Source organism: Meriones unguiculatus, chromosome 4 (genome assembly GCF_030254825.1).
Source record: "Meriones unguiculatus strain TT.TT164.6M chromosome 4, Bangor_MerUng_6.1, whole genome shotgun sequence".
Taxonomy (NCBI): Eukaryota; Metazoa; Chordata; class Mammalia; order Rodentia; family Muridae; genus Meriones; species Meriones unguiculatus.
The window spans coordinates 89,143,551-89,154,097 of NC_083352.1; the positions used below are offsets into that span (position 1 = coordinate 89,143,551).

Consider the following 10,547-nt stretch of genomic DNA (forward strand, 5'->3'; position numbering starts at 1 on the left):
CATGGTCTCCGAATTCTGCTCCTCAGAAAAGGAAACTTCTCCCGGGCACCTGAGAGGAGAGAGCAGAGGAGTGGGGACTAGAACAGAGCTTGGCACACAAAGGCGTAAACAATTTTTCCACAGCTGAGGCTTGAACCCAGGGCCTCACACGTGCTATGCACGAGCTTTATCTCGGGGCCATGCCTCTGCTCCAGAGTTCATCTGAGCCCCTCTGGGAAGAGGAACAGTTACTCCTCAGGGTCTCAGTCTTTCTTGAGGATTCAAGAATCTGGAAGGTGGTTAGAGCTCTCTCCATCCTGGGCTGGCTGTGTCTGTGGGTGAAAGGTGTCTTCTCTAACAATGTGACAAAGGGCTTGTAGGCCAACCTTCTTTTTCTTTAGGCTGTAACTTTTTATGATAGCTGTTCTCAAGTCTCTTTTCCATCTGCTCCTTTTTCTCAGAATCAAGTAACAACTGTGGCGACTCACCAAGTCTACTGAGTTTATTTCTATTTCAATCAGTGTTGAAAACAGATTCATTTTGGAGGAAGTCAAGTCAAATCATCTGTCAGAGGAAGGGCAGTGGAGGGGACGCAGGTGGGAAGTGTAACTGTGGTCGTGGAGACCGCGGCTAGAACTCGGGCCAGACATTTGCAGGGTCTGGGTGCTTCGCAACAACAGACACTGCTGGCGGAGCATCTCAAGACATGTCAGTGTTTGAAAAGGGGCTTCCGGACTCTGAAAAAGTGCCTTAGAAAGCACATGGAGGGGGCTGGAGTGCAGCTGAGGGCAGAGTGCGCATTCCATCCTGATGACTACAAACAACAACGAACGGACAGGTGACAAATGTGTAACTCCAAAATCCTCACACCAGACTAGGAAACAAAGCTGAGATTGAATATGAAAAAATCAAAATAGAGCTGGGTATAGTAGCTTTAAACATGCATGCCCTTTATCTTAGCGTTTGGGAGAATAAGACAAGTGGATCTGAGCTTGAGGCCAACCTGGCCTACAGAGTGAGTTCCAGGATAGTCCATGCCACAGAGAAACAATATTTTACAAGGAATTGCATAAGTTAAACACAAGGAATTAAAACTACCAATCAAGCTGGGCTCCATGGTGCATGACTGTAATCCAGCACTCAGGAGGCAGAGGTAGGCAGATTGCTGTAAATTCAGGGCTAGCCTAGTCTACAAAGTGAGTCCAGGAGAGCCAGGTCTACACAGAGAAACCCTGTCCCGAAAAACAAAAACAAAACCCCCAAACCAAGAAGCTATCAATCAGCTAGGCGGCGGTGGCACGTGTCTTTAATCCCAGCACTGGAGAGGCGGAAGCAGGTGCATCTCTGTGATTGCCAAGACAGAGTGAGTTCCACCACACCCAGGGCTACAAAAAGACTGTCTTGAAAAACAAAAACAGTCTGAGGCCAGCCTGCTCTACAGAGTGAATTCCATGACAGCCAGGGCTAAAAAAGAGAAACCAGGTCTCAAAAACCAAACTAACCAATCAAACAAACAAAAACCCCAACTAAGTTATGTTATATAAACATGTTTTTGTTTTAATCCCCGGTGTGCGATATGCAGCTGCTTTAGCTTGTCCACAGCAGCACACTATTTGCCTCGTGTGGGCTCTGAGAGGGATGTGATCTTTGCCAGCTGCAGACAGTTTAATTCTGAGGACCCTGAGCGGGAATAAATGCTAGAGCCCAGAGAGGGGCGGTGACACTCCAAGGAAGAAGAGGGAGGCTGCGGCTTCCTCTTTGCTCCTCCTGGTTGCTGTTAATGTGGTTTGACCAGAAGCTGGAGATCTCCTGAAACGAAGACTGGGCTTGCCCCAAGGAACCCAATGGCCCTAGCCAGCAGGAAGTAGCTAGAGGGAACTACGCCCTTCTCCCCACTACCTTCTTTCTCTCCTACCTAGTGTTGGGGTGTTGGAAGGGATAAAGGGTGGAGAAAGGAGGTATAAGAAACCCAAATAGAACAAATCAAAAACAGACGCCTACGGTACATGTCTCTTCTCCCAACACTGGGGAAACGGGCAGGAGGATCACCACAAACTGAGGCCAGCTTGCTATGACTTGGGTTGAAACCCTGGCCCACCAGGGTTTTACAGGAAGATTTTCTTCTCACTGGGGTAGGGTAAAAAAACTGATGTAGGGCTATGGAGACGGCTCAATGGGTAAAGGGGCTTGCAGAGGAAGTCTGACCACCAGTTAGGATCCCCGGGACTCGTGTGAAAACCAGGCGTGGTTTAATCACCCTCTCACCTCCAATTATGTGCTGTGACACATGAAGGCCCAAGCACAAACACGCACTCATAATCAAAGGCAAAGGACTCTTTTAAAAGGTGACGAAAGAAGCAAAAGCTTTGGTGGGGAAAGGTTTGTTTTCCTCCTGCTTTTGGAGACAGGCTTGACTGGCGCTTGGGCTGGTCTTGAGACCAGACTCCAGCCGCCTCCTCTCTCAGCCCGAGTACAGCGCCATGCCCACATGGTGCTTCCAGGGTGGCGACATCAGGAGGCTGGGGGCTGAGGGGCTGGCCCCTCAGTTAGCATGAAATGACTGACGGGGACTGTGGCCAGAATGAAACACATTTCCTCTTCTAGCTCACCCAAATATCCTGGAGGAGTCAGAAGTGACAGGGCAGTTTCCTGGGGAGAAGAGCAGGCGACGGTGACGCCGCCAAGCGGAAAGGATAACAAGAGGCAGTGAAGGCAGCCAAGCTAAGCTCTTCCCCGCTCTCACACCGGCACATCTGCTGGATGCTCTGAACCCAAACAAAAGCATGTTGGGACTTACTCTCTCGGGGCGCGGGTCCTTTGAACTGACTTCTGATGGGCAACAGCGCCATGTTGCCAACGAGCTTGGTGTCGGGGTCCATGAGAGAAGAGTGGTAAGCCTGCAGTGGCAAGCCAGGGAAGAAAGAGAACCAGTGTCACCAGGTGACGAGGCCAGTGCTCAAAACAAAACAAAAATAAAAATAAAAAAACACCCACTCTAGACCAGCTCTGGGAGGAGAGGGCTGGCAGCAATGGGGAGCCACTCCTGACTCAAGAACACCAACCGTTAGATTCTGAGACATCCTGTCAGCTGGTTGATAAGCAAGGCCACTTCCCCAAACTAAAGTCAAAGATAGTGCCTACTATCTCACCATTTTAAGCACTTACATTTTACTACTGTCTATGTTCTTTCTGTTGCTGTTTTGTATTTTTAAGACAAGGTCTCACTATGTAGCTCTGGCTGTCCTGGAACTTGCTCTACAGAACAGGATGGCCTTGAACTCACAGAGATCCTCAAGCCTCTGCCTCCTGAGTGCCTGGCTTCATTGTCTATGTTCACATTCTCATATATACATATATGTGTGTGTGTGTGTCTCCGTGTGGGCGCACATGTGTGCAGAGGTCAGAAGCCAGCGTCAGGTGACGTCAATTGCTTCCCTACCTTATGTTTGAGGCAGGGTCTCTCACTGACGCTGAAATTCACCAACTGCTGGATGGCTGGCCCGCAAGCCCTGGGGACCCTCCTGTCTTTGCCTCCCCAGCACTGGGTTTACAGGGACACAGCACCACACCTGGCCACTCTTCGGAGTCTGTGACTGGACTCAGGTCCCCATGCTTGAGGGGCGAGCGCTGCACCATAGGAACCTTGTCCCCAGCACCTGCTCTTTCTGAGACAGGGCCTCACTAAGCAGCCCCAGCTAGCCTGGGACTTCCGAGGCAGACGAAGCTGACCTCACGCTGACAGAGATTCACCTGCCTCTGCCTCTGCCGCTTGGGATTATATCCTCAGGCTAGGAATGTGCTGTGGGGGGATGTGTTTCCTCCAGTGCCGCCTCCAGGGACATGATGCAAGCAGCTGGCAGGAGCATTCCACTACAGAGCCCACACAGGACAGGCTTCCCACCCCCCAGCTAGCCAGGACCCAAGCCCTAGTTTTGAAATCTGCCACTTCCTGCCTTCACATCTCCAATCATGACAGCATGATCCTTCCTTGAGCCTCTTTCTCCACCCCACCCCCTTCAGCTCCCACAGGGTGTCATGGCCTCTCACTATGTAAGTGAGGATGGCTTTGAACTTATCCTCCTGCCTCTACCTACCCAGTGCCGAATGACAAGTTTAGATAACCACAGTATTGGTGATGAAACCTAGGGCTTCAGGCACACGAGGCCAGTGCCCTATCAACTAAGCTCTACCCCAATTCCCACTGGACTGTTTCTAAACCTGTAAAATGAGTTACACCTTTGGTGAATAGGTATGAACTGAAAGAGAACATCTTATTGATGAGCAATTGCATATGCTGGTTCCTAGTTTTGCTTTTTATGTCTGCTGTGAACAAATTCATTCATTCATCAAATGCTTGCTTAGCCCTTTTTCTATGCAAGATAGAATGAGTGACTTTTTTTTTTTTTTTTCGAGACAGCGTTTCTCTGTGTGGTCTTGGCTGTCCTGGACTTACTTTGTAGACCAGGCTGGCCTCAAACTCACAGAGATCTGCCTGCTTCTGCCTCCCTGAGTGGTGGGATTACAGGAGTGTGCCACCAAGCTTAGCTGCCATTGTAATTTTTTTTAATACTAGAAAATAGTTTATTAACTATGTGTCTGAATATGTCTATGTGTATACAGGGCCCACAGAGTCCAGAAGAGGGTGTTGGCTTCCCTGGAGCTGGAATTATAGGCAGCTGTGAGCTGCTGGTTATAGATGCTGGGAACAAAATTCCAGTGTTCAAGAACTGTGTGAGAATGTTGGGGATTCTTCCCTGTCAATGGTAGCTAGCCCTTCAAGGGCCAATATTCCATAAATCTGCTCCACCTAGTAAGGCTTTTAAGTACTTAAAAAAAAAGTAATTTTTTTATATATTTTATGAATGAATGCTCTATCTGCATGTATGCATGCATACCAGAAGATGGCATCAGATTCCATTATAAATAGTTGTGAGCTGTCATGTAGGCGCTGGGAATTGAACTCGGGACCTCTGAAAGAGCAGCAGGTGCTCTTAACCGCTGAGCCATCTCTCCAGGCCTTATGTGTGTCTTTTAATCTCCCCAGCTGGTAACACTTCTGCTACTGCAGCACTGTAAGAACCTGACAGCCTGAAGGGCTGACCCTTTCCCTCTTTTCTTCATCCCCTACTAGCCAATCATGAAAGACTATGAGGTTGGATCCAGACAACGGGGGGAAAAGACCCAGTCACTACCTGAGTTGGAATAAAAACGGCATGAACTTCCCACCCCAGTGTGCTTGCTAGCTCAGGGTGGGTCCAGGTCCTGGTGCATCCTTTTTTGCCAAAAAGAAAACTACCTTAGCGAGTTACTTTTGCTTTGTTCCTGTGTTTCCAACAGCAGCAAGTGCTCTTAATTGCTGAGCCAACTCTCTAGGCCCTGATATGAAGTCATATGTATACATGCACATATATAAGTATATATATGTTTCAGGCTAATAGAGAAAGCAGACATAAAATAGGAAATCATAGATTAAGTCCAGAGCTTTCTTGGCCTGGCTGGAACGAACAGAGCTTTTCAGTTCTGCTTTAAACTCTGGCTTTACTACACATGGGCCACACTGCACAAGTCATTTAACCTCTCTGAGGCCAGTTCCTTCCGCAAAGCACTAACAAGGTGGATATCTATTCCACAGTGTCATCCTGAGAGTCCAGGCCTCATCTGGACAGTAACTCTGGTAACTCAGTAACTCTAAGACTCATACATCTTACAAAGCTAAACATGGTGATGCAGGCTTGTGAGCCCAGCTACTTGGGAGGCTGAGGCAATAAGATCACAAGTTCAAAGTCAGCCTGGGCAACTCCATGAGACCCTGTCTCAAAATAAAAGGGAAAAGGGATGTGGATACAGCTCAGTAAAAGAGGGTCTATATAGCATGCCATGAGGTCCTGGGTTCAGTTCCCCAGTGCTGTCAAAACACACCGCTGAAAGTGATGCTTGCTCTCATTTCACTACAAATAAACCTCGACATCCTCTTGTCCTCCCTGTCACCGGGTTTTTGTTTTGCACATGTTCATGCATGTACTTGTGTGGGAAGGACAGAGGTCAAGGTTGGGTGTCTTCCTCAACTGCCTCTAGCTTTTGTGTGTGTGGTGTATGTCCACACGGGGAGCCAGAGGTTTCTTTCTTAACTGCTTTCCACTTTATTTTCGAGACAAGGAGCCTGAGGGCTCTCTGCACCTTCCCAGCTCTGGAATCACAGACAGGAGCTGCCTCCCCTGACTGTTTCCTTGGGTGCCAGGCATTCAAACTCAGGTCCTCACGCTGTGCACTAAACACCTTACACCCAGAGCCACCTCCTCAGCCCCCACGTGTGTGTGTGTGTGTGTGTGTGTGTGTGTGTGTGGCAGTGTCTCTCACTGAAGCCTGAACTTGCTGATTTTTGGCTAGGATGGCTAGCCAATGAGCTCAGAGGATTTGCCCGTCGTTTGCCCTCCAACCCCACCTCTGGTACCACAAGTACTTTCCCCATCCTCTCCCCCACCCCTTTTTGGAGACAGGCTTATATAGCTTTGTAGCCCAAGCTGGCCTAGAACTCACTACATGGTCCACTTTAGCCTGACTTTGCACTCCTCCTGCCTCTGCATCCAAGTATTGGGATGAGAGATAAGTGCCACCATAGAGGCTACTGTTGTCATCCGTCTATTTTCTTCCTAACATTTGTTAAGATCTGAAACTGCCTATTTATATTTACATGGTATTGTCTACCCGTTAAAATGTGAGCTCCCTGAGTGGGCCTTAGTCGATGCTGCTGAAAGTACTGACTTCCCAGTGAGAGTTCCGTGACACTTATCCCAACGTGGACTTTATTCAATCATCCGGGACAGAGACTGGCGGTCGGGTGTTAGGACTATCGAGACCATCAAGTGAGATATCCTCCCACTCAAATGCACAGGAGAAAGGAAACTCCTGGAAACAAGCGCTGACGCGGTGGTGATCTGGAGGAGGATAGAAGCTACAGCAGGGAGCACGAAGGAAGTGACAGGTGATTAGCAGCAGGCCGACACACTCCCAGAGTCGGAGGAGGAAGTGGCACTGACAAGGGGGAGAAAAAAGAAGAAGCTGGACCCTAGATTTAAAATGAATTAAAAGCCGTGTTCTTAGCATTCGAGACTCCAGGGTGGGATCTGAGAACACTGCAGGACTAGGGGGGGAAGCAGCGGGGCGAGGAAAGGAGCCGTGGCTGGAGGCAAAGGGCCGGGGCTAGAGAGCAGGGCGGAGGTCTCCTCTCTCTGCCTGGCCTCTGCGCCGGGGCCCCCGCCTCTCCTCAGGCCCCCGCCCCCGGGGCTCCAAGCCTTACCGGCATTTTGGCGGCGTTCGGATTCGATCCACAGAAGTAGAATCCCGGTAAAGCGAACCGTTTCCGGGGACCAAGCCTGGGTGGAGTGGGCGGAAGTGAGCCGGAAGAGGCGGTCGAAGTGAAGAGACGCACCTCCGGTTTCTAGTCCTCGGCTGGTTGCTGCGGATGCGCTGACCGGGAGGGACGCCAGGGGGCGCGCGAGCGCTAGGAGCTGAGTGTACGCATGCGTAAAGCGCTCGCGTAGAGACAGCGGTCTCTGGAATTAAGGAATCCGTTTCAGAAGTTAATAATCACCTCTGTTTCCTCCTTATTCCCGGCTTCAGCTTCAAATCCAATACCACTCAGTTCCCTTTATTCTTTTGCCGTGTCTAGTTTGTTTATTTATTTAAAGACTTATTTATTATTTATACACCATTCTGCCTGCACACCGGATCTTATTATAGATGGTTATGAGCCACCATGTGGTTGCTGGGAATTGAACTCAGGACCTTTGGAAGAACAGTGAGTGTTCTTAACCTCTGAGCCATCACTCCAGCCCGTCTAGTTTATTTTTAACACAGTGACTTCGTGGGGAAGTCACTTCTTGTCTAAGGATGAACTCAGGTTTTCAGAAACACCCTGAGCTATCTCGACTCCCCATCCTTTAAGTATATATATATATATATATAAATATATATATATATATATATGTAAACTCATGATCCATCTGCCTCCTCTTGTATTCTCGCATTACAGGTGTGTGCTCCATCACGCCATTTTGTTTCTTTGTTGTTGTTGTTTAGTTCTATGATGGCCACCTGTGGTGTCCCTGTCTTCCTTGTCATGTGCAGACAATCAGGGACCATGGGGATAAAGGACAGAAAACCCTGGGCCTACACCTTGACCTGTCATCAACTAAATGTATATCATATCATTCCCACTCTCTTACCCTATCATGGCAAGGACTAAGCAGACATGAAAGTCAAGTATTATAAGATGCCAGGTGTCTGAAAAGATGACAACAAACATACCATTGACAATCATCTTACATCATCGCGTGTCTGTACAGTGCTCTGGCCAGCCTCGAACTCACTCTGTAGGCCAGGTTTGCTATGAACCTGCCTCTGCCTCCCAAGTACCGGGATTAGGGGTACATGTGACCACCACACCCACTCAACCACTTTTTTATTTATTTTTTATTTTTAGAGACAGACACAGTTTTTCTGTGTAGCTCTGGCTGTCCTGGAACTCACTTTGTAGACCAGGCTGGCCTCAAAACTCAGAGATCCCCCTGTCCCTGCCTCCCAAGCACTGGTAAGAGGTCTTAATTCCAAAGAGCCAGCCAGTCCCAAAGGGATCATGTGGCCTCCATGGGCACAAGCCAATCCCAATCAAAGTCAGCACTTGAGTTTGAGCCAAACACCATGATTCAGCAGCCTCGAAGGATCCCTTTGGAAATCCCCAATTGTTTGACCAATCCCAAATTCCCCAGTACCCCGAGTTACCACTAGCCAGTCAGCATAAAGGTTACCTCACCACATTGGGAGCCTTCATGCTCACTTCTGGGTTGCTATTTTGTGAAAGTGGTGACCCCAGCATGCTGGAGTCCTCTGCAGAATAAATGCTCTGTTTTTGCATGCCATCTGAGTCTGGGGTCTTTCTTCCACGACTCACAGACCCTAACACTAGGATTAAAAGCATGTGCCACCACGACTGAATCAGCTAACCACTTTTTATGTTTTTGAGACAAGGTATTAACTATGTATGTAGCCCATGTTGATCTCACAAGTTTTGGGTATGTACCATGCCTGGCTTGTGTAGTATGAAATATTTTATGTACCTAGCCCTTTAAAATGGCCTTATGCTCTTCAGTGTCAGTTGGCTCTTGGACTTCTGGGAAAAGGAGAGGATATAAAAGCCAGCAGAGGCTGAGAGAGAGGAAGAGTTAGAGAGGGGGAAGAAAGAGGAATAGGCAGGAATAGGATCCACAAGACAAAAAAGTAGGGTCAGAGATGACCGTTGATTGAGTAGGGCTAGAGAGAAGAGACTGAGCAGAGCGAAGGTAAGAGACAGTTGAGAGTGGATTGAGCAGGCAGAGTGAGAAGACAGTTGGTGATAGTTGAGCCAGGAGAACCTGAGCTGACCCAACAAAGATATTGTTTAGAGTTAGAAGAACCCAGAAACAAAGCAGTTAAAAAGAATACATATATATACATATATAAATATTTACTTAAAAACCTACATTTTAAAGCAAGTTTGTACTGTGTAACTGCCAATCTTTGTTTAACAGTTGAGGAAACAGGTCCTGGGTTTGAATCCTAGTTCCAAAATAACTAGCTGTGTGATTCTGGGCAAGTTCATTCACATCTCTGCGCCTCTGTTCTTCTCCTAAAAATGGAGACCACAGTTTTTTACCTCATTTAGGGAGGTGGAAATAAGCTACAAGGAAAACATTTAGAATTTGCATGTCTAGAACATTACATTTTTAATTACCTGGTGTGTACAAGCTTGTAAGAAGATCAGGAGGCAACTTTTGGGAATTGGATCCAGCCTCCCTCTGCCAGAGCCCGGCCTTTGAGGGGTGCTAGAGCAAAACCTGGCAGCTGGCTGCTCCCCAGGACCTGCATCACACCTGCTGACAATGGACTCTGAAAAGCTCAACAGAATTCAATGTGGCAGTAAGTTAAAAGTAAAAATTACTGCTGGGTGCAGTGGTACAGGCCTTTAAACCCGGCAGAGGCAGAGGCAGAGGCAGAGGCAGAAGCAGAAGCAGAGGCAGGTGGATCTCTGAGTTCAAGGCCAGCCTTGACTACAGAGCGAATTTAGGACAGCCATGACTACACAGAGAAACCTTGTCCCAAAACACACAAACAAGAATGAAAAATTATTTCTGTTTAGGGTATGCAGAATTCAAGGGATATCTAAGTTTTTAAATTATCAGAGACTACATAAACACCAAATTTGGGGTTTTTCTTTTTTGAAACAGGGCCTCACTATGTAGCTCAGAGCAGCCTTGGTCTCATGACAATGTATTCCTACCTCAACCTCATGTATGCTGGGACTACAGGCATAAGCCACCACGCTCACAGACAGATACTAGATTTCTAAACAGTCACTGCCTACACTTCGAACCCCAGGGAAATTAATCTTTTAAGAGTTCTTCTGAGATGTGTATTTCAAAGCCTGACTGGAAAACAAGATTGTGAAGAGGGCCCGTTTCTCTCCTATACACCCATTCATATATATATATATATATATATATATATATATATATATATATCTCACAACACAG

At 47.8% G+C, this 10,547-nt stretch overlaps 1 protein-coding gene across 1 annotated transcript in view; it reads right to left on the reverse strand.

The window, feature by feature from the left end:
- Positions 1-7,434, reverse strand: part of Arpc3 (actin related protein 2/3 complex subunit 3) — a 14,128-nt gene extending 6,694 nt beyond the window's left edge. The window contains exons 1-2 of the mRNA XM_021631386.2: positions 7,277-7,434; positions 2,777-2,876 (exon numbers count right to left, since the gene is read on the reverse strand). Coding sequence (XP_021487061.1) covers positions 2,777-2,876; positions 7,277-7,282 — 106 coding nt within the window. The 5' untranslated portion in view covers positions 7,283-7,434. The remainder of the gene's footprint in view (positions 1-2,776; positions 2,877-7,276) is intronic.
- Positions 7,435-10,547: the final 3,113 nt, after the last annotated feature.